The 25,446-nt window shown below is 42.0% G+C and overlaps 1 protein-coding gene across 1 annotated transcript in view; it reads right to left on the bottom strand.

Moving 5' to 3' along the window:
• EPHA4 (EPH receptor A4) overlaps positions 1-25,446 on the bottom strand; it is a 156,755-nt gene that overhangs the window by 62,819 nt on the left and 68,490 nt on the right. The window contains exon 5 of the mRNA XM_035132510.2: positions 7,274-7,612. Coding sequence (XP_034988401.2) covers positions 7,274-7,612 — 339 coding nt within the window. The remainder of the gene's footprint in view (positions 1-7,273; positions 7,613-25,446) is intronic.

The raw sequence follows: 25,446 nt of genomic DNA, 5'->3' as shown, positions 1-25,446 counted from the left end.
GAGCAAAGTCCCCTGATTCTAGCATAATATATGGAGTCCCAAAAGAGTTCATTCTTAAATACACAAGGCCAAAATTTTCAGGGTGGGGTAACACAGTCATGAGTAGGGTCTACTTCCACTTGATCTTAGATTTCTGTCACTGCAAACAACACATAACAACACATAATATGGTCCCCCCCGACCAGCACAGACCCTTAAAAATACAGCTTCTCACACTTTTCTGTGGCTCTTCATTTTGGACAAAGCAGCTTATTCAAGAGTTTCTGTCAATGCTCTAAAATCTTCATTGCCAGACGACTGGGAATTTGCTCCTCCTGGACCAGGGCACTGTACAACATCTGCACTCTAATCAAAGCAGCATTAACTGTTAGCCAGTAGGTGGAAGCTTGTGAGTACAGGATACAGAAATCCCTCAGGACCTGGATCTAGCCTTTAGATCTCAATCCCACCAGAAATAAGAATGACCTTGGCCCTTACTACTTTGAGAACTAAACATAATACTCATTAGTCTGACTTAGTTTCCTTTCACTGATTTCCTCACACACAGTAAACCAAACACTCACTCATCAACCCAAAGTTAAACAAGCATACATTAGGGAGGGGAGGAACAGCTCTCCAAACTATAAAGGAGGTAAATAAAAATACTTTCTTCTCTCTTGTGAAAAGAAGGGAAAGGGACAAATTATTCGTGTATGTGTGTGTGGTTTTTTTTTTTTTTAATGCAGTTCAGCCTCATTTTCAAAGCCAGTGAATGAAACCTCCAAAATGTAAAGATAACAGAAGGTGACAATGTCAGGTGGGATGCTTAGGATAAAGGAAAACACACCATGCATTTGGATAACTAGGTATTTGGACAGAGGTCCAGGGGAGGAAACTTCTGCTGCAGTTGGCATGTGCTCAGCTGCCTCTCTTGACAAACTGGAGAAGATGATGAATGCAAGAGTCAATTAAATTTATTTTTGCATGAAAATGTAAATGTGTTTTTGCAGCTACTTAAAATAATTGTCCAACTGCATTTCATTTCAAGTGTGCATGTGTTATGGGCTAATCAGAAATACAGAGAGCAAGATGGCACTCGAACAGAAAGGCTGGCAGGCCCTTCACTTTACTAGCCTTGGCAGCCTCAGCTATAACACTTGGAATCAAACTAAGGGCCATCTGATGCTTTTGATCTGCCCGTGCAACTTCCATCATTGTCAGCGTGAGCAGCACAAAGTGACGCAGGGCATGGTATAGCAATGGATCCTCATTTGATACACATAGGCTATTGCACAGTCTAAATCGGGCTGGCAGTACATAGAGAAGCGCTTTATGTGCATTTTCTGTGCTGTGCGGCACAATGCACACGGAATTCTAATCAGCATCTGAAAGCAAGCAGGGGCTTTCAAAGCACTACACCAAAATACCAAGCAAGGATTTGTTTATTTTTCTAGGAAATCTTCCAGTGTTTGTGAGTTACCTGGAAGTAAGCACCCAAAGACCTTTGGCTATTTTAAAAATGTGTGTGTGTTTGTTGTTGCTGCTTAAAAAACAAACAAACTTTAAAACAACAAAACATTGACCCTCCGCCCACTGCCCCACTTTCGCCTCAACCATTGTGCCTCAATTAGGAAAATCAAAGTGTGAATCCACTTCTCTTTCTCCATGACATCCTTGAAAATCTACCCTGCCTGCTGCGTGTGGAGGTTTAGCTTGGTGCTAACTGAAACGAAACTCAAAACAGTATTTAGCTAGCAGAAGAATGTGTTTATTCTGATCTACTGGTCTGGCATTCTAGAACATATCTGACAGGTCCAGAATATTGGAGGCAAGCAGTACAGGATGACAATGCTTAACAATCTGGAGAGATTGTGTCTGTAAGTGTATGTGTAATATTGGGAGAGTATGTTGCAGGTCTCAGTCTCTTTCGGAAACGAAGGAGCTTTGTGACAGGCGAACAGACAGCTAGATACGCTGAAAAAGAAGGGAGCGTGTGTAACCATGAGTCAGAGTTGGATATCTTCATACAAAAGATCCCTCGCTGACTACAGCAGCAATTTTAAAATATCCACAGTCAAGTGCAATGAGAGAAAAGCCTGAATATTTATTAACAGGACACCCCCATTTTAATTGGCATTTCCTCTACCCATTTCACTGTGATGGCTGACTTAACAGAACATTAACCTGAAGGTAACCTAACAGGCTAACAAATTCCCATGCAGTCTCGTTTGCTAAAGAGAAAAAACTTTTTTGGGAGGAAAAAGCTTTCCAAAATCAGAACATAGCAGTGTGTCCTCTGAGTAACACAAAATGAAGCCACATGGAAAGATGGAAGATAGAGACATTTCTATTTTTAATCGTCACTCTGCTTTGTTTTTTTCTTCCCATGTAGCTTTATTCCCATGTGAATGCTTTTTGTTTCAGAACGGAAACATTGTCCTTACTTCACTGTGTACCTACATAAAATATATACACAGGAAGGTTTAAACTGAATGGTGTGCTCAATATTGAACCACTCAAGATGTATAACATAAGGCTACATATAATGTGCCAGTCCCTAGTTTATTGTGATTGCCCTTCTCCAGCTCTACAACAACCTTTTAGAGGTTATGTAACCAGAATGTTCAGATCCCATGATTGCATACAGTATGTGAAATTAGATTATTATGTTCCCCCCCCCCCACACCTTCACACTTGCTTACATTTAATTGCATTTGCAAGTTTGGCACTCATTGGAGAGATCCTTTAGAAGCCTCTCTCCGTCCCCTTTTTGTTGTAACCACGCCAAACAATGTGGTATCATCAGCCTGGTAAATTTTCTCACGGAATTTAGCCTTTTAACATAATACTTCCTACTTTCTATTTTTAATCTAACTTAGTTTCTTGCTAGAGGATTTCTTTTAACAATAGTGGACTCAATCTATCCAAAATGAAGACTTTATAAATCCCATCCACTTCAACAAGGCCAGTGATATATAGATCAAATATGTGCTTTGCTCTCCAACTCAAATGAGTGAAAGACGCTTATTCTTAGTAGGATCATGCACCTATGATTTATTGAAACTGGTTAGAAAGGTATGTGATCTATTTCAGCTGACAGAGACTACTGATTTTAGTAGTTAATATATCTACTTGTAACACAGTTACCAACAATAAGCCCCTATTTTCACAGTGGAAGCATTGATGAATTCAATTTCAACTGATGTACCTGTTCATCTTTATGTAGAACTACTGTCTTATGTTGTAGTCCTACAGACATTAATGTGGTAGTGAGTCCCACTGAACTCTTTGGGGCTTATATCTGAACAGACATGCACAGGTCTGCAAGGTTAATATATACTGATTACCATAGTACTGTTCCTTAATCATATCTGTGAAAAACTACAGATTATCATAGTATTGTTTCTCAATCATATCATAAGACAACATAAAGTTGAGACAACTGCAAGCCACCTTCACATTTTTAACATATAATGTAACATATTTTTAAAAGGCATATCATATCTGGATAAAAAAATAAGAAAATTCCTTCAGTAGCACCTTAAAGACCAACTAAGTTTATATTTTGGTATGAGCTTTCGTGTGCATGCACACGAAAGCTCATACCAAAATATAAACTTAGTTGGTCTTTAAGGTGCTACTGAAGGAATTTTCTTATTTTGCTTCGACTCAGACCAACACGGCTACCTACCTGTAACTATATCTGGATAAAGTCATATTGAGATACTTTCTATAAGCTCAGACACAAATCTTACTATAGAATAATATTGTCTTCATATATTCACATTGGAAACCAAAGTTTTGTTTGCATATTTTCATTTAAACATTCCCTTGCATTGTCTGAGACTTACAAAAACCCATTGCAAATGGGGAAAAAAACACATAAAAGAATAAACTAAAGTGCAACTCAGCAACCCACTTATATTGCTCCAACTGAGTTGATAAAAGTTGCATAGAAAATAATGAAAAGCACACTCATGACTCACAATTATATGGTCTCTCCTACTATTGTACTGTATCTATTTTCAATAAATGTGCTGCCAAGTACTCAAGCAAATAAATGAAGGTTGTTGATTTAATGCAGGTGTCCAAATGGGGTTCTTTTCAGCTTTACACGTTCTATGAATATACTTTTGACAACATTATTTTCTGCCTCCTTATATGTCTTTCTCTCACATTCAGTGAGAGATGTGCAATATAGGAAAACAGGGAGATGCCTTAAGCACATGCCTCTTCTTTTAGTGAACATTGGTTCTGGAGTCAGCATCTTGGCTGTATATTCCAAATACAGTACAAGTCCAAACAAATGACAGGAACCAGCCTTGGAGGAGGACCCTTTTTTGCTCTCTGCTGCCTTCTGATTGGCTGCCCCACCTTTGAAGAGGCTGTCAAAATGGCATCCCCCAGGAATAGCACCAAAGTGGACAAATTGGTGCAGGATATTTATGGAAGCAACTATGATAGATTTTGGTCACCATCAGCAATAGTATAGGCTCCATAGCTACCTTAAAAACGTTTTCTTTTATATAAAGTGACTGAATAATATCAGGTGAGACTATTTGTCCCTCTACTCCACTCTGCTTTAGCCCAGCAGTGGTTCTGCAGGGTCCCAGCTAGCAGTCTTTCACACCACCTTCTACGTGATCCTGTTATCTGGAGACACCAGCGACTGAACCAGAGAATCTCTGCATGCAAAATGTTATGTTCTATCACTACCCGTCTCTCTAAGCCATATGCATCCTCATTGAACCCTCACCGGCCAACAGTGATTAGAGGAAGGCTAACACAGGATGGACAATCTGCACAAGCCTAAACAAAAATTGTTGGCCAAGGTGAGATGAATCGAAGACTGTGAAGATGTGGCTTTATGAAGATGAGCCCATAAGGCTGTGATTTCTTATTAATTTCTAATATAGTATTGCTTTTCCAAATTAGGAACAGGAGGAACACGGAATATCAATCAACTATAGTTTTGTAACTAATGGTGGCTCTGCACTAGCAGAAAAGCGCTTATTCTTGTGCAAGACATGACAATACAATCTTCCATGCAGCCCTCCACATTATACCCCATGGTATTTCTGCAGGTTCTGCAACCTGCAAGAGTAGCTTTCGAAGGGGCACAGAGAGAGCTTCAGTGAGTAAGAGAGATCAGCGAAAATCATGCAACACTTGAGTTAGTAGAAGACTTTCTACTAGAGCAGCTACTGTTGGATACAACAATATATTTCTTAGAGAGGAAATATGGTCAACGGAGAAAGTTTTACTCAGATCCCACTGCAGAGACACATACACCCTTAAATTAAATGGCCAAGCCTGATAGGGAAGGGGTAGAATGTATTTCATTAAAACAAATTTAAGGCTTTTAAACATGCCCAATTTTATAGACATTGACCTATAAAAGATCAGGTCTGCTATTTACCACTCCACTTAGGACTTGGTTTCTACAGCCAATTTTATTCTTGAGAACTATTTCCCTGCAAAATTCTCAGAATCGCATCAAACTCTGAAGAGGAAATAAATCATACAACAACACACAAATAGAGTTCATCTCCCCATTACAAAAGCAAAGTGCAAATTAATACAATATATGGCAGCAAGCTAGCATGATTTGCAAAATGATTTCAAAATTAATTATTCAAAGTGTATTATTATTTAGGGCACATAAGAAGAGCCATTTTGGATCAGTCAAAAATCCCATCTAGTCCATCTGCTCTCACAGTGGTCAACCAGATGCCTATGGGACATGAATGCAATCACACTTCCCCTACATCTCATTCCCAGCAACTTATGTTTAGAGGCATACTGGCTTGGACAGGAATCTGCAGTATAAATTCTAGCTGAGTTTCTGTTATTGTGGTTTCGAACAACCTCCAGGCATTCCAGAGGGATTTGGCCCACTTCACTTTTTCTTTCACGCTCCTTTTTACCAATCCTCTCATTTTTCCTCTTTTGAAGTCAAACGTGACTGTGTTGGATTTCCAAGGCAATTGACAACCTGGAAATACACCGGGTGCTATTCAACTGAGTTTTACTCGGAACTTAGATGCATTCATTTAAATGGGACAACTAGAAATAAGATTCAACAGCACTTTAAATAAAAGGGCACATTCTACTCATGTAAAAACACGCTGATTCCCGGACTGTCCGTGGGCCGGATTTAGAAGGCGATCTGGCCCCTGGGCCTTAGTTTGCCTACCCATGTTCTAGAGGCCAGAAGCTCAAAATTTTCTTTGGCATGACTAGCTAGACTAAGTGAAAATAATTGAATTTGATCATTACTACAGCACTTTCTCTTTGGGCTGCTTCATTGATTTAATTCTCCACCTTAAGATCAACTAAGCATTTTGTTCAATACTAACTAATCCTTGGGGCCTGATAACACCATCCACAGTGATGCTGGGAAGCAGTCTCTCTTTTTGGGGATTTCTTGCTTGTTGGAATCAATGGTGCCTTTGATTAACAGTGACACTACTTCCAATACGTCCTTGCCTGACTTTCTAAAGAGTTTGCATTAAGAGAAAACCATGTCCCACTAGTTCTCTCCATTCTACCAAATTTCCATTGTGCCCATTATATCAAAGCTCTCCTCTAAGACCAAGCACTCTAGCTCACCCAGCTTGGGTCAGAGGCTTCTAGCATTAGGATATAAGCTCCAATATGCAGTGTGTCTCTTTCCAGATGTTTGGAATTTTAGCCCCCACCCTTCGGTGCTTTGGCTTCTCTGAATTAAAACAACAATCCTGCTTGGTACCATGACTGAAACATTTCAGTTAGATGTTTCATACACTGTTTCAGAAGCTCAGGTTAAACGTCAAACAAAATTAAAATTCTAGATCTTGGGGGAGTGCCAAGGTTGATCTATCTGTATTCTTCATTCCCTGGTTGCTATTTTACTTCTCTTCCATCTGGCGCTGAGAAAAAACAGGCTCACGGCTGAACAGCCCTCTGACTCAAGCGTTAAGACTCCTGCCCAAGGAAGAATATGACGCACGTATTAAAAGGTAGCATTTCCTATGTGCAATGAGTCCTGATGTTTTTTCAGATTAGCACATTCAGTCAAGTATAGGCCAAAAAGGGCACAACAACTGTGAATTTCAGCAACATCTCCTTAAAGCATAACTTCATCCTAATAAAGCAACTGCGAAAAGTACCATGCAAAAGCAATAACTGCATAAGCATTTCATATTTCGCTGGTGCCCTCTATTCAGCATCAACTGATAAACTCATACAGTACCATTTTCAATTGAGATGGAGAATGGAGAGCAAGGGAGGGAAAGTGTCTGTTGGATTTTACCTGCTTGGTTCGTAGTCACAGTGACAGACACAGCTTGGTCCGAACTAGGATTCTGCTTGGATACTCCGTTCACCGCCCAGATCTCAAAGGTGTAGTTTGTGTGTGCCAAAAGGTCAGTAATAGAAACCTTGGTGGTTTTCAAGCTATTCTGCTGAGGGCTGAAGTGTACACCACTCCCACAGGACCGGCAGCGGTTCAGATCCGTAGCTCCACATCTCTTGCATACCACATTATAGGAAACATCCTCACGTCCACCTTTGTTCTGAGGAGGACTCCATTCCAAGTTGACGGATGTCTCGTTGACATTGGAAATCAGGTTCTGGGGGGCAGATGGAGGGCCTGCAAGACAAAAAACACATATTTTTTAAATAAAAATGCATTTCCAGGTCAAAGGAAGGAAGGAAACCCTCTCTAGGGGTGCATCTGCCCTGATGTGATCTGTTGAAGCAAACACGCCTGGCAGTTAGTGGAGTCTGCAACTGTTCCATTTCATATGCAGGTTGTTGTTGTTTTTTGGTGGGTTGGGGTAAAGTACTAAAAGTACACACACAGTCCCATAGAGCTGAGGCCATGCACATAGGGAAGCAGGATTTCCATGTGCATATATATATGGCTAGATAGCAAACTGTGTCAACAAATGGCTGTCATGTATGCCGATTTGCCTGAGCTAAAAAGACTCATCCACATGCTGCGCAGTAGTAACAGCCAAAACACGGACAAAACATTCGTCTTTTTGTTGGGGGTAGAAGGTGGAGAGAATGGGATCTTGTGGTCTTCCCCCAAATTCCTCTAAATAGATTTTAAAAAAGGTAAAAGTAAAGGACCCCTGACAGTTAAGTCCAGTCGCGAACGACTCTGGGGTTGCGGCGCTCATCTCGCTTTACTGGCTGAGGAAGCCAAAGTTTGCCCGCAGACAGTTTTTCCAGGTCATGTGGCCAGCATGACTAAGCCGCTTCTGGTGAACCAGAGCAGTGCACGGAAACGCCGTTTACCTTCCCACCAGAGCGGTACCTATTTATCTACTTGCACTTGACGTGCTTTCGAACTTCTAGGTTGGCAGGAGCTGGGACCGAGCAACGGGAGCTCACCCCGTCGCGGAGATTTGAACCACTGACTGATCAGCAAGCCCTAGGCTCAGTGGTTTAGACCACAGTGCCACACACATACCCTAAATAGATTATTCCAGCCCAAGCCATAGAAGGTGCCTTTGAATCTCAGAAAATGTGTGCATCGCAGCAAACTTTGATACACACATATGGCTGGATCAAGGCCAAAAACATCACCATGACCTCTCTTAATACTACCAACAGGTGCGTGAATAAAATGTTCCATGGCTCTTTTATCCTGGCCTTTGCATTGCCCATCTTCCTAAAACCTTTTCCCCTCCCCCCCCATGTTTTAACGATTCGCTGAGCTTCACAAAAATATCCCGGTGCAACTTTGTTAATCCCTCTGCCCTCCACCCCACCTCTTCCACAACATCCAGCGGCTCGCACACTGTTTCTGGGTAAATTTGATGTGATTTAACATCAGCAAGAAACATTAACCCTGCTTGTCTAAATGCATAAAACAACCCAGTAAATTGGAGGAAGAAACATGTTCATGTTGAATCACGTCACAACATGCGGAACTTAGAAAGCACTCTGCGAACAGGAAATAAGAAAAGGGAAAGAGAATTAAAGGGTCTGTTCAGCTATTTGTTTTTACTTTATTTATTAATTTTGTATACCGCCCTATTCCCCTAGTTCTCAGGGGGCATATGGTTCACAACATAAAAGCTATCAATTTCACCCTGAGGGAGATCAGACTCACCCACTTAACCCACATGGCAGGGTGAAAGGAATGGCAGCACATCTAGTGTGTTCTGTCTCATAAGTTCAGGGAAACCCTACTTCAAATAAACATAAACCCATTTTCCTGCAGAGAGGAACAGAGGTGAGCACCAGAGTCCAGAGCACACTCATAATCTTCCCATCAGCAGACAGGGCATTTGGGCAGGCCCAAGGGTGTGTCACGAAATTAAAAGACGCCTGCTTCTTGGGAGAAAAGCAATGACAAACCTAGTCAGCATCTTAAAAAGCAGAGACATCACCTCGCCGACAAAGGTCCGTATAGTTAAAGCTATGGTTTTCCCAGTAGTGATGTATGGAAGTGAGAGCTGGACCATAAAGAAGGCTGATCGCCGAAGAATTGATGCTTTTGAATTGTGGTGCTGGAGGAGACTCTTGAGAGTCCCATGGACTGCAAGAAGATCAAACCTATCCATTCTGAATGAGATCAGCCCTGAGTGCTCACTGGAAGGACAGATCGTGAAGCTTAGGCTCCAATACTTTGGCCACCTCATGAGAAGACTCCCTGGAAAAGACCCTGATGTTGGGAAAGATTGAGGGCACTAGGAGAAGGGGACGACAGAGGACAAGATGGTTGGACAGTGTTCTTGAAGCTACGAACATAATTTTGACCAAACTGCAGGAGGCAGTGGAAGACAGGAGTGCCTGGCGTGCTATGGTCCATGGGGTCACGAAGAGTTGGACACGACTAAACGACTAAACAACAACAACAACAAGGGTGTGGATAAAACGAGCTGTACCTTTAGCATAGTAGGTCCAACTCTATGGAACTCCCTCCAGCTAGAAATCAGACAGGCACCATCCCTCTTAAGTTTCAGACGCTATATTAAAATGGTTTTAATATGTTCATATGTTTTCTTACTTTATGAAGTTTTAGCATATGTTTTAAATTCTGTATATTGTGGGCTAGACCCAACTGAGTAGTTTTCCTAGTGGAAGCCAGCACAAAACCTCTTACTAATGCAAAAGGGCTTACTTCCTATTCTTTCTCTCTATCTCCCCCCCCCCCCAAGCCCCCACCAGCTTTTGTGGGTGGTCAGGAAAACCCATAAAGCAACATGGAAGCAGAACAAATTTGCATTGATGGAACATTTGTTTCTGTGTGATTCTAAACTCCTCCCTCTTTCCTATAAGCCAATTTGAGGCACAGAGTGAAAAGCAAGGTATACATTTCTTAGATAAATAAAACAAAATGTGACAGCATCAAAACATTTTAGGTGATGGCTATATGGCTTCTGTGGTATCTAGTACTGCAGTACTGTAGCAGTGGCAGCATAAGCATCTGCTGCAACAGAAAGAGCAGATTTTACAATACGTTTACGTGCTTCTAAGTTCTAACCTGCTGGAGCTATGGAATTAGCTGCTTGACTTATTCACCCAGCCTTTAGGAGACTTCATGGGAGGAGCTGTGGATGGTTAGGCCTCCTCCCAACCCCCAAATCCTTGCATGGTTTTCCTATATGAGCTCTGATTCGTTAGTGAGAATCAACAAGAATATTATGCATAGGAGAGAGTGAATGGTGTGTGTGTGTGTGTGTGTGTGTGTGTGTGTGTGTGTGTGTGTTATGGAGGATGTGTAGCAAGCATTAAGGGGTAAGGGTGGTGTGAATGGGGTGGGAGGGGTGAGTGGTCTGCAGGTGAGAATCTGCGTGCAAGTAAATGGAGAAATTAGCTACGGTTGCCATGTTTCAAAAAGTGAAAATCCGGACACAAACATTGTTTAGTATATTATGGCAAAGTTGTTTAGCTGGGAGGGGGATTTGTTGAGTCACTTGACCTATGGCAGCCCTAAATTAACAGGCGTGTGTCTGTGTGTGCACACACAGAGGTGAAGGGTATACATGGGAGGAATAGTGCCTCAATGGTGGGTGTGGGTGTGCGTGCTTGTGTGTGAGAGAGTTCATGAGGAGTTAAGTTTTTGTATGTGTGTAAATGTGGGAGGGATACTGAGGTGGGGAATCTGTACACATTATTATTACGTTTCTATCCCTTCCTTCCTTCAAGAGATCCCAGTAGTGTACATGCTTCTGCCCTTCCTCATTTTACCGCTGTAACAACCCTGTGAGCTAAAACTAAGCTGAGAAACTCACTGGTCCAAAGTCCCCTAATGAGATTTATGCCCAAGTAGACATTTGAACACTGTTCTCCCAAGTCCTAGTACAGGCATCCCCAAACTGCGGCCCTCCAGATGTTTTGGCCTACAACTCCCATGATCCCTAGCTAACAGGACCAGTGGTCGGGGAAGATGGGAATTGTAGTCCAAAACAGCTGGAGGGCTGAAGTTTTGGGGTGCCTGTCCTAGTACAACACTGTAAACACTACAACACATGGGCTCTTTTTTTTCTTTTTTTACAAAACATAATCTGCAAATTATCATAGTCTTATATAGTGGTGCCTCGACTTACGAATTTAATCCGTTCCAAAGGCATCTTCGTAAGTTGAAAACCGCCATTGGAAACGTGATTTCCCATAGGAATGCATTGAAAACGGAAAAACCCTATCTAAAAAATCGTAAGTCGAAAAATCCCTATCTAAAACCGACACGGTTTTTTTTCCCAGATGTCGAGACATTCGTAAGCGTGCAGCCATTACCCCCATTCGTAAGTTGACAATTCGGTTGTCAAGTGGTTTGTAAGTCGAGGTACCACTGTACTTGTTAGGCATATATGTTGCCACAATTTAAGTACCTTTGCTTTTGTAGCTGGGTTGGGAGTGGAAAGAAATCAGCACAGAAACACTAAAGGAATTAAAGAGGCAGAGTCTTGGTAACTGATATTTATCTATGCTGAATGGACCCTGTCTCTCAAAATCTGAGAGCAGGGGCTGCTTCCTGGCCTACGGCAACTTCAGGGTTAACAGAAGAACATCTCTCAAGTCCATTAAGATGCTTTTGACGGGGCTATGCCCAATGCTACGTGGGAAAATGTGCCACAATGAATCAAGCTCCTCGGGAGCAAAAGTCGGTAATTAGTATGTAGGGCAGAGCACGGTGGTGTCTAAACGGAGAAGCAATCAAGCAGAAAACAAGGGAAGCAGATGCTTGAAGGTTGCATCACCTCCAGCATGAAAAGGAAGGTGCAGGGGAGTTGCCAAGTGGTGGGCTGATGCTAAAGCAAAGGGAAAGGCAGTATCTAGTCTTTGAAGAGCACAGCCAGTCACTAATGGAGCTCCTGGAATGCTGGCAGGTTGAAGAGGGCAGGAAGGACAGAATTTTTCGATTTAATAGGTGTCTTGTTTTCCTTTTGTTTCTTACATGACGGCTGTCACCACAGAAAATCCCACAAGGCAAAACCCTCACCCTAACAGACAAGGACCTACAGAGAGAGCAGTCAGCACTTTTTGCACAGGTGAATTGAAGGCATTCTGCTGGAAGCACCCGCCTTTCCTCAAGCAGTGAACTGTAGATTTACAGTACTGAAGCTCTGCACATATCCCAAAGTGGAGACAGAAAGAACTAGGAATACAGCCAGGCTCAGAGAGAACAAAGGCTGCAGAAGGTTTTGTATCACACAAGGATTCTGTGGTTTCACAGAAGGCCAAATCACTGAGAATGAAAATGTTGCATTCCAGCCCACATACGCTCCAAAGCAGAGTTCTCTTTTTGCACCAGGCACCGCCAGTTCAGATCCTATTATTGCAGATGTGAAGTTCACTGTGATTTAATTATTATTATTATTTTACACACATTTAGATTCAGGCGATTAAAGTTTCTTATGTCTGTATGTTAAAAAAAAGGAAGAAGCAGGATCAAATAGTGGAGACAATTGTTGCATGGTTTGACTTTAGATCCAAATGGATGGTACATTCATTCAACCCAACTTGGATGGGAATGTACAATGGCACTCAAATAAATGGAAATTGCAAGGTCAGCCCATTTTTAAAGACTTCTCGCTTTGAATATTCTGCAACACTGTTGACACAAGCACTCCTCAAAGCACTAAAACTATGGACTACACAGGGGTCAGCAAACTTTTTCAGCAGGGGGGAGGTCCACTGTCCTCAGACCGTGTGTGGGGGGGTTTGACTATATTTGAGGGGGATGAATGAATTTCTATGCCCCACAAATAACCCAGAGGTGCATTTTAAATAAAAGAACACATTCTACTCATGTAAAAACACCAGGCAGGCCCCACAAATAACCCAGAGATGCATTTTAAATAAAAGGACACATTCTACTCATGTAAAAACACACTGATTCCCGGACCGTCTGCAGGCTGGATTTAGAAGGTGATTGGGCTGGATCCTTAGCCTTAGTTTGCCTACCCATGGACTACAGCTTTGTATTTTCTCTCTCTATGAAGAACAGCAGGAGAGAAATATGGTGTTTTGCTAAAGGGTACTACCCCTCTAGAAAGAAATGGATCTACCTGGGAAAGAATATATCCAATTTCCCATACTGTCACCACAACCTATACAGTGGTGCCTCGACTTTTAGATAGGGATTTTTCAACTTACAAATTTTTAGATAGGGTTGCTTCGACTTACGAATTTTTCCGTTTTCAATGCATTCCTATGGGAAATCGACTTACGAATTTTTCGACTTATGAAGATGCCTTCGGAACGAATTAAATTCATAAGTCGAGGCACCACTGTAATCAGGAAACAGTTAGAACTGGAATGCCAAGCCACCCTAGACCTTCTCTAACATAAATCCCTGTTGACATATATCATCCCTTAAAAGCAAAACAAATCAAAACAACTTTAGAAACAATCAATGAACATGCAGTATTTAGAATCTGAGTTTTTCCTGTGACTAAGATATTTGGAGTCTATAAAGGCTGCATTTGCATTAAGCATCAGCCTAGTGAAAATGTCCCTGAGTGTGATCAGACACTATCCTAATGTAAAGCTTTCTACAAATTTAACCAGATTCACTAGTTACTGTTTTTCATATGCAGGTGGATACATAGTTCACCATGAGCGTTTTTCTGCAAATATACAAAAGACAGATCCACCTGCCCTTCACTGAAAGTATCTTTAGAAGCGTTATTCTGGTTGCTCACCTATAGTGAGGCTGGGACAAGTTTGGGCCACTACCATCAATAGAAGGCTACTATATTTAATTCAGGTAGTACATTCAAACACGGCCCTCAGAGTCAGGTGCAGCCGGCTACAGCATTTAACAGATCCCATCAAAACATTTAAGGGTGTTAGGCAAGGATGCCTTTGGGCCCCTTTATTATTCAATTATTATTTAAACAACCTGGTAACCACTCTCCATAACCTAGACTTCCACCCTTCGAAGTTAGCAAGCCGGCACATCTCGGCTCTGCTTTATGCAGACAACGCGGCAATACTATCCAGAACCCCTATAGGGCTTAGAAGAACACTAAGAAAATTTGCTGCCTATTGTGAGATGGAATGCCTCAAAATAAATTACCAGAAGACCAAAACTCTTGCTTTTGGGGGGAAACCAAAGCTCAGAAACTGGAAACTTCAAGGCCAAAATTTAGAACAAGTCTCAAATTATAAATATTTAGGAATGGCGGTCCAGGCATCAGGATCCAACAAAATTCATACTAACTCAAATGGGAGTGCAGGAGAAAGATCAGCAAATGTTCCCCACGGCACTAAAATTATACAAAGCCAAAACGCAGGCACAGCTCCTTTACGGATCCTTTCTGGGTCACCACCCTCCTCGTTCATTCCCAACTAAGCATGCACACGAAAACTCATACCAATGACAAACTTAGTTGGTCTCTAAGGTGCTACTGGAAGGAATTTTTTTTATTTTGTATCAATATATAAGCGGCTAACTTTGAAACTGCTCCCCCGAGGAATAGCCCCATTGATTCTGAGCGACCAGTTTCAGTCTGGCTGGCAGAGAGCAGTTCTAAACACTCTCCAGAAACTGGGCCTTGCTCCCCAAACTCTCATAACTATGGGCCTGGGCCAAGCTAGATCCATGGTTAGGCAAAGAATCATGGACATAGAGAAACAACAAGAATGTACAAGGGTTCCAGATTATAAACTCATAGAAAATAGCAGATACGTAGCCACTCCAGCAACGTATCTCTATCTCCTCGCGTCCAGAAATGCAAGAAGGGCTTTCACTCTTGCTAGAAGCTCAGCCTTGCCCTCACCGGTTCTGGAAGGCACCTATGGAAGAGTCCCGTATGCACAGAGACTTTGCGCCTGCCCATTAGGGGAAATACGAAGCCCCGAACATTTATTTTTTAGATGTCCTTTTTATGCTGAGACTCATAGACCCTTTGCTAAAGAGGTTTGCCGATCTTTCAGACAAGTCTAAACTTAATTCTCTCCTCTTAGGCAAAGATCACAAGACGACCTGGCTGGTAGCCAGATTCTGTGCCCAGATTTGTAGGCACAGATCACCCTCTAGAATAAAATAGCTTACTAGGGAAAAGCTGAAGTCCCCTCTTGGGGCGCCTTTGGATCAATTTTTATGGTAGCCCAAATCTCAGTCATACGGATGTATGTATATATTTCAATTTTAACTCATGAGCTATTGCTGTAATCTATTCTAATTGTATATTTTATCTTTATGAATGCTGTCACTATTGTGTTATGTGAGCTGGTCTTTGACCGTAATAAATTTATTATTGTTGTTGTTGTTGTTGTTGTTGTTGTTGTTGTTGTTAATACACATATCCATACATATTTGTGTGAGCAAAAAAAAAATGGTGCTGACCCATTTTTTGAGCTGACTTTTGAAATTATACCCCACCCTCCCAAAAAACGCCTACGTAGGAAGAAGGGAAAATCGGATGGGATATTTGAAGCTCATGGTTTCAAGATTTTGGTAACTTTTGTTTGATGAAGATTGTGATGGCGTTCCCCAAAGCTGTAAAAGTTCTGCTTGGCAAAGAATGCAATATCCCCCTCAGATGTAGCATAAAAGGGAAGAAAATGAAAGTGCAGGGTCTGATCTATCATTTTATCAGAAGTGCAAATCTTAATGCCATTAGGCGTTAAATGGGTCCTGTGAACTGTCCTTCTTTATGACTCATATCCTGTGAGGTAATAACTGAAAACTTCGCTAATATTAAAAGAAGTTGATTGCATTCAGACTTGTGCTGGCATCTCTAAGCAATTTTCCAGAATAAGGCCTTGTAAGGAGGGAAACAGGAACTGTTGCCTGATAATAAGGATGATCTAACAGAGAAGACCGGCCAGCAAACTTATTGCAGCCCAACAGGGAACTGTTACAAGGAATCAGATTTACATCAGTGCCATGACACTGACTGGATGATAAATCAGCACTTTTGATGGGTATGGAAACTATTCAATTTACTGGACTTGGGAGTATATCAACAGATATCAATTCCTTTTAACAGCTGAACACATTCTGTAAAGAGCTACTCGATGGAGTTAGGCCCATTACTTACTTCTGAGGGGAGGGTTAGTAATTTTAGTGGGGTTACTTTGAGTATGACTTAGGTAAATTTCAACCTGGACATTTTTCTGCTATTTTGTTTTATAAAAAGGTAAAGGTAAAGGGGCCCCTGAACATCAGGTCCAGTCGTGTCCGACTCTGGGATTGCGGCGCTCATCTCGCTCTATAGGCCGAGGGAGCAGCGTTTGTCCGCAGACAGCTTCCGGGTCATGTGGCCAGCATGACAAAGCTGCTTCTGGCGAACCAGAGCAACGCACGGAAACGCCGTTTACCTTCCCGCTGAAGTGGTCCCTATTTATCTACTTGCACTTTGATGTGCTTTCGAACTGCTAGGTGGGCAGCAGCTGGGACCGAGCAATGGGAGCTCACCCCGTTGCAGGGATTCGAACCGCTGACCTTCTGATCAGCAAGCCCTAGACTCTGTGGTTTAACCCACAGCGCCACCTGGGTCCCTTTGTTTTATACTACATTTAAAACAGGACAAAATGGAAAGGACAAACTGTGGTGCCGTTAAGGTAGAAGTCTGGTGTCCCACTCAGCAGGATGGTCAGAAAGATCCTCAAATGCATTAGGATTGGCTTATTATAATCTGATATGAGCAGGGGAACATCTAAAGAGGGGGCACCTCTCCATAAGGCCCTAAAGCCCAGAGTCTAAATTTACATAACTGCACAACTGGGTGCAAGTAAAGAACAAGAAAGTGTAAAAGAAAAGATCATGGGTAAAGGGAACTCTGAAGGTTCTTTGGACACCTTGGAAAATAGCATTGCAGCAAAGAAACAAACACCTGTAAATCTAAGTCATAAGAGACACAATTCACCATGGAATTAAAACTAAAGGTAGAATAAAGTGAAAGAATGCAGCCAAGCTTCAAGAAAAAGAATGACTAAAAGTTTGGTTATCTCGATGCTTCTGTGTCAGTCAGCTCAAGTGTTAAAGCAGGATTCCTCAAATTTACTTGTGATGAACATTCTTAAATCAAGTGAAGAAGGGTCGGCTCCATAAAAATTGCACAAGTGTTTTCCTGTTTCCTTTTTTAAAACAAAACAGCAACAGCAGACTTTAGGCTATTCTCAATTTCTCCATTCCCTGCAAACAGTCCACTGTTGAGGAAAGTCTTCCAGCCTTTTCAAGGAGGCTTTTGGGTGGCTTCAGGGAGGGCAGCATGGCAGAAAGCCTTGCGTGATCAGCGTTCCACTCACACAACTTTGGGCTCCAACCCAACAGAACCAAACATTAGCATAACTAAAATCTCATTATCTTTATTTTCATTCAATTCCTTTTTAAAAAATATAAATAAAAACTGAAGTATCAGAAGGGGGCAAACTGAATAAAAATCAGAAGCTTTAATGTGAATTTATCATTAAAGCAAGCAAGCTTGTTGAAAATTACCTTTCTTGAGGGTTCCAACGCTGGCAAAACTTTTTTGTCCTATGAACAAATTCAGCAACTGCACACGCACCCCGCCTAAAAAAAAATACTTTCCAAAACTGTCCTGTTAATTTCCCTTTATTCCCCCTTTCTCTCCCATCAATGTGTCTGCCTCTTCCCACAACCCTTTATTTGTTTATTTCATCTTCCTTGTGCTTGATTTCTCCACCTCAGCTTGAGCTTCCCCTAGGAACCGGTCAACCTTCTGCAGGCAAGTCCGTCTCCACTTGTACCACTGGAGAGAGAACCTCGAATCCCTCCTCCTGTGGCTTCATTAAACACGTACCACTCCAGAGCTGTCAATAACGTTTCAATGATGTTTTGGAGCTGATAGCTGTGAAGCCCTTCAGATAAGCATTTTCATTGTTAATCTCCCTGCCACTGAAAGACAGGTTATAACGCAGAGTAAACACTGCGGATCTATGTGAGTTTGACTCTGAAAGAAAGTCAGAGAGTTCCCCTGACAGCTGTAAATGTGGCAGACTCTAATTGGTTTCTTTCAGCAGCTGAGGTGAGCTCCTTCATTGCTGTAGGCTAGTTTACATAAACTTTGCCACCGAGGGCGACCCTTACTTCACAGCAGCGTGGCCATTCTTGAACATTTATCATGGGAGTCTCTGTGGTTTTACAGTGGGCAGAGTGCAGCCCATGGCAAACAGCAGCCTCTTGAAAACATCAATCACCTGCTACTTTCCTTGCTTTCTGGAGTAAGCACAAACTTTCAGTCACAATAAACAACAGAAAGGATTGTGTGAGAGAGTCCTTGCCGTCCACGTCATCCAGACACCTATAAATCTGAATTGCTAGTGCTCAGATATTTTGGGCACTTTTAAGACTTGTGCTGGATTTGCATCCAAATATTTTGGTTCTGGTGCCTTGGGACATGAAATATTTTCTCCTATTATCGTTTCCAGCATTTGCTGATGCAGGTCACATCCATGGCAAACATTTAAAGCACTCTTATGGCACTTTAACAATCACGCCCTCCGCCAAAACTCTGGGAACTATAGTTTGCTAAGGTGATGAGACTTGTTTGGAGACTCCTCCTAGAGCTCCAATTCCCAACAAACTTAAATTCCCAGGACCCTCTGGGGGAATTGCCATGGCAACTGTAATGTGTGGTGCTTGAGGGTGTATGGTTTCTAATTGTATATTTGTTGCTGCTTTTATTTCTTGTATTTTGTCACTGCAATTGGAATAAGAAATAAAAGAAGCAATAAACGTATAATTGAAAATCAATATGAATAGCTAACCTAACAGATATGTCATCTTCTGTCTCCACAGACAAATCCTAGGACCACCTGAATGAAACTCATGAACCGCTGGTGATCAGCAGACCACAGTTTGGTCTACAGGATTTTTGCACATTCTTCCTGGCACAGAATTATACCGATTCAAAAAATAAAGGCTACAGCAAGAAGACTGAATCCTGGTAGGAGGCAGACACAATAAATGAGCTTTCAGATGAAATATATATATATATGTATTCAACTATAGTGTAGTTCTGGTAAGTAAATTAGGCAGGTGAAGCTTCTCCTGGCTGCGAGATAAAATTCTTATTAAAGTAAAACCAGAATAATTCTTTCAGCTTTTTTTTTTTGAAGCTGCTTTTAGAAAATGGTGGAAAGATTATTCTTGTACTCACAGCAACTTTAGACAAAAGCTGAGTAGAAATAATATTGGGAGATATTTCAGTGGAACATTCTATCTGGCATATTTAGGCAATGTCATTGCCCCTAATTTGCTTTGTCTCCTAATAGCTGATTACATGTCCGATAAAACTCAAGGAATTTTTTTTGGGAGCTAGTGCATGCTGGAGAAATCTCAAGAAAAGATGTGAAAGAATTTACTCCCCATGGATCCTTATGGCCTTATATTATTTTTATGCATCAACCAGTGACCTCAAAATTATACAGAAACTAAGCAGATGACAACTGAAACTAACTGGACACAGAATGAAGGCATGATTTAAAAAATAAGAACAAGGAAGTTTTATTTATGTAAAAATGTAGACATTTATGGAAAATTAATTCTCAAAAACAACCTGGGTTTTTTTTGGGGGGGGTCTTCTCTCTCTCTCTCTTGTATAAACAATCATTTTCACGGGAGCGCTTGCACAGATAAGGAAATGTAAACACATTTTGGTGAGAATCAACTGCATACTGTACTTTGAAATGTAGTACTGTATTTGCAAAATGGAAAGATTCAGACCTTTATCTAACTAGCCCTTGACCTTGGAAACAAGGTAAGGATAACATAATCTTCATCTGCATTCATATTTTTTACAGCAGTCACACAGCACTAGTGGAATCCATGTTGAGTTTCCAATGTAGATTGCTCATCATGTCATTATGCTTCATTATGTTGATAACTGTCAGAAAGCATTAGAAGCTGGACTTTTGAGTAATAGGACTGAAATGGTAATCTAAAAACAATATACTTTCTAGAGGAAATACAGTAGAGGGCTCAATTCAATTAGAAAAGGCGAATGCAAAGACAGTCTAAGTGATGCTCGCAATTTATAACAAGACCTTTTTTTCCATTTCAGGATAAAAACCTGAAGTGAAAATAAGAGGGTTTTTTAAGAAAAAAGATTGGTATTCTGCAGCTTTTAAAATCTGCCCGTATTACATTCTGTTCTGTAGAGTGCTTTGAATGCAGGTGTGTTAGTTATACATATACACTCTATATATATTATACCATATGTCAAACAATCACTCTTTTGTTTGGCTAGCCCGAGAGACCAAATTATTTAAAGTCATTTACAAAGAGACAGATTTGCATTGTACTTTCAGCTGGACAGCTAATGCCAATTACTTTGACCCAATCAAAAAAGTTAATAAACTAATAGTGTCTCTAAGCTTCACTCAAATTATAATGAAAAATATTGTTTAGGAAACTGATGCAGATGGATACAAAAGTGACAAAATCCACCTGTCCTTTCTAGCAGGAAAATTCCCAAGGTAATGGAAAAGGCATACTCTTTAGACCGAGGAAGAAATATTTTGAGGTATGTACATATAGCTTGGCAATGTTGAATTTTATTCTTTTTGTACATTTTAATTATTTGTACATTTGCACATTCATGGCAATGTGCATGGTCCATATAGCCATTTGATTCTAACACTCTGCAAAGTTTATTAGGCTTGAAGAATAAACAGGCCTGGTCATATAGCCCCATTAGTCTCTCTCTCTCTCTCTCTCTCTGCTCTGATGGAACATTCTTCTATAACTTATTTATTTAAATATTTATAAACCACACTTTCATTAAAAAAAAATACAGCAAGGCACCTGAAATTATATCACATGAAATTATAACTTGCACTTATGTTTAGGATAAGTCAAGTGTGCTATCTCCATATCTTAGCATACTGCTGACACACTGCAAGTGTGCAGTTCAGAATGTGTGGCTCAGGCAGACAGCTACTCAGCACATCCAGAATGCTGAAAGACAACTGTGTCTGGCACAGAGGCTTCTGTCTTCATTGATGATACCAGATCAGATCAGACACTGAAACTATGAGCCTGAGGTCAAAAGGCATCATCCTACGATCTACACACAAGGCAGGGCATGCAGCTGCCATGGGGAAGAGGAATCCTATTGAGAAGCACTGACCCATGGGGGGGGTGAGCTCAGCGAGCCTCATTCATTTACTGGACACTGTGGGCTGCTGGGGAGCAGTGCCCCCCAAAGCCATCTCAGCAAAGCACAGAGTCCACCACTTTGCCAGGGACACTGTACTTTCCTCCATCACTTTGCAGCTTTCTCTACTAACATTCACCACCCCAGGCCACTCCTCTTTGATTTATGATTCATTTCAAGAAATGCATATACTGCTTGATTGTAGGGGAAAAAACCCTAAAAGCAGTTTACCAAAAAAAAAGATAAAGCAGTAACGTTACACTTAAAAAATCTACAGCCTAAACATACAGAAAGTTAGAACCACTTTAGAGTAGACTAAAACAAATTAAACTCATACAAAATTTCTAAACATCTGGGCAAAGGGACCCCTGACCATTAGGTCCAGTTGTGACTGGCTCTGGGGTTGTGGCGCTCATCTCGTGTTATTGGCCGAGGGAGCCGGCGTACAGCTTCCAGGTCATGTGGCCAGCATAACAAAGCCGCTTCTGGCGAACCAGAGCAGCACACGGAAACGCTCTGGGTAGACTTGTCTAAATAAGAATGTCTTCAGCAGGTGCTGAAAAGAATACAGTGAAGGCACCTGCCTGGTATCAATAGGCAGGGAGTTCCAAAGGTGTCAGTGCTGCCACACTAAACAACCAAGTTCTCATAAATGTGGCAAAGGTATTATGTGGCACTTGTAAGAGTGTCAATTCCACTTATCATGTAGGCACATATGGGGCAAGGAGATCTGATAGGTAAACTGGTCCCAAGTTGCCAAGGCGTTATATGCTGATGGGAAAACCTTGAACTCTGCCCAGAGGCAGATTTGCAACCAGTGCAGACCTCTGAGCACAGGTGTTATACGCTGACAAAGTCTCACTCCTGTCTGCAATCATACTGCAGCACTAACTGCAAGCACAAGGGAAGCCCCACATAGAGTGCTCTGCAGTAATCAAACAATGAAGAAGTAACCAGTGCATGAACTACTGTGGGCAGGCTCTCCCAGTCCAGGAATAGCCATAGCTGTCAAAGCAGCTGAAACTGATCACTGATCTCCAGTGTAAGTTGACAGTACCCAATTTCTACAGCCCATGAAGATGTATGCCCTGACCATCCTTGACTGGTGACAGCCTGCACGTTTTATCAGACTTAGGCAGTCTACCATTTGCAGACTTAAGCACCTTACCATTAACCTTGGCATTCACTTCTGTTCACCGATCTAAAGTCACCTGAACTTGTGTCCTATGTGTATAGAAAAGTCACCTGAACTTGTGTCCTATGTGTATAGCCAAGTCATGAAGAAGTGCTTTGTGACTCCCTGGCAATTTTGCTATGGGGTTCTGTGGAGCACTAGTTTGTCTCCAATGCTATCTAACAACTATGTGAAGCCACTGAAAGTGGTCATTAGGAATTTTGGAGCATGGTGCCATCCATATGCTTACTTCTCTGAATTAGGAGATGCTGTGTGAGCTCTGGACCAGTGTCATCATGCAATGGTGGATTGGATGAGGGCCAGTAACCTGAATTTGAATCCTGAGAAGATGGGGGCTTTGTGGGTAGATGGTTCTCATCTCTGGAAGATACGCCAGTTTCCTGTTCTGGAGGGGGTTACACTCCCTTATAAAGAAGCAGGAACATAGCTTGTGGAACACCTGGATACATCTTTGTCTTTAGAGGCCCAAGTGATCTCAGTACCTTTTACCGGCTTCGTCTAGCACACCAGATACGGCTGCATCTGGATCAGGCTATCCTGGCCACCGTAGCTCATGCACTGGTAACCTCAAGACTAGATTGCTGCAATGTGCTCTATGTGGGGTTGCCCTTGGGCATAATACAGACACTCCAGCTGGCACAGAATGCAGCAGTTCAACTGGAGCAGATGGTCAACAGCAGGTGAGAGGTCTCCTAAATCATCTGCACTGACTACCCATATCCTACCAGGCCAGGTCCAAGATTCTTGTGTTGATATAGCCCTGGACAACTTGGGTCCAAAATACCTTAAGGATCACCTTATATTCTGGCTTGTTACAGATGGGTGTTCCGGGTGATACAGATACCCAACTGGACTCCACTGGCAGTTGGCCATTTGATATCTCTGATTCCATGCTGTGGAACACTTTTCCAGCAGAGATTCGCCAGGCGTACTCACTTTCATGGGCGTAGGCAGGGGGCAGGAGGGGGCAATTGCCCCCCCTAGAAGCAAAAGGCTAAGGGGCGCAGCGTGGCAGCCCCAGGCTCCCGCTCCCGGCGCGAAGCTCCAGAAGCGCGCGGGGAGCGTAAGCGGAGGAGCGCTAAGCGGGAGCGGGGAGTGTAAGCGGAGGAGGCAGCCACAGGCTCGCGTTCCCTGCGTGCCTCTGGAGCTTCGTGCCGGGAACGGGAGCCTGGGGCTGCCTCCTCAGAAGACATGGGAGGCGCGGAGGAGGCAGCCATAGGCTCGCGTTCCCCGCACGCCTCTGGAGCTCCGCTCCCAGTGCGTGGGGCCGCCTCCTCGGAAGAGCTGGGAGGGCGCAGGCCACGTAGCCCCGCCCACATTCCCACTGTGGCCCCCCCCCTCCCCTCCCGCCCCCGCCCCTTGCCCCCCCTAATTTTGATCCCGGGTACGCCCCTGCTCACTTTTGTGTTTCAGGTGCCTTTTAAAGATTTTTTTAAAATGTTGCTAGACCTATGCTGCTGTCTGAAATGCCCCTTGAGTAGCTAGACGTTTTAATGACTGCTTTGTATCTCTTTTAAATGTTTTCATGTTGTTGTATCCTACCCTGATATTTTGCGTGAGAGCAGTATGGAAATGCTTTTATAAATAAATAAATAAATAAATATCAATATCTGTCTTCCACAAAGGTTTCTATTTATATAAATATAAGCCATAAACATAACATCTGAGCAACTGATTTAAAGCGAGCAATATTGGTGATCCAACTGGCCGCGTAAAATGTAACCTTACAAAAATAAAACAAAACCCTGATATTCTTGAGCCAAGTTTTTGATGTCGGGTATGCTAACAATTTATAGGCTGTGTGCAGTGCATTTTCTAACCAGTGCATAAAAATTAAGCATGCAATTTTCATAATTTGTCATGGGGATTGTATAAGGAGGGTGGGGGAGGAAAGCTTTCTCGTTTCCTTTTCCTCCAGTGTGATATTCAGGAAAAACAGAAAGCTATTAAGTCTACCTTTCCTGGCCTGGAGAGTTAAGATGTAAAACCAAAGATGTAGCTATTAAAATAGTTAAAGGAACAGCTGCTCAAGGAACAATGATGAACAAAAGTGGAGACTTGTGAATGTCTTAACAATTAAAATAAAGAATTAGCAACAATAAGACCTTCCTCCCACCAACACCCAACAAAATTGGAGGGAGGGTGATTTTCTGTTCATTCCAGGTGTTTTCCTTTAAATTACCCATTTCTTCTTCTTTTTTTCCTTTTTTTAAAAAAAACAAAACCTGGCCTAATAGTGAACAGAAACCTGATTTTACAAGCCAATGGAGCAGAGTGTATGTTTTTGCTAGAAGAATGGGTCTCAGATTCTATGTTTTATTTCTTCATTAGAAGGCCGTCACACTGAGCGATTACTAAATGCAAGACTGAATGAGACTACTGGGGTTAAATAGAGCATAATGAACAAAGAAGGTGCTTGATTATTATAGCTGTCAGCACAAGGGAATTGGGTTTATCACCTGGTTTAACCAACTGGTAAGAAGAACTGAGATAAGTGTGAAAGATCCTCTGTTGTTTGTGTTCTTCTCCATCTCCCCATGTCAAAAAAGTTAGGGAAACCAAGATGCTTCCTCTAAAACAGATCTTTAAATAGAGTTCTTCCTTCTGCCTCATGACATCTCTTTTTTTAAGAAAAATTGTTGCCTTCTCTAAAGTTTGGTTTCACTTGCACTTGTGGTTTTCAGTTTTCATATTTCT

The sequence above is a fragment of the Zootoca vivipara genome, chromosome 5 (genome assembly GCF_963506605.1).
Source record: "Zootoca vivipara chromosome 5, rZooViv1.1, whole genome shotgun sequence".
In the NCBI taxonomy this organism is placed as follows: Eukaryota; Metazoa; Chordata; class Lepidosauria; order Squamata; family Lacertidae; genus Zootoca; species Zootoca vivipara.
Note: the sequence above shows the minus strand (reverse complement) of the source record. Positions and strands in the feature narration are given on the sequence as shown.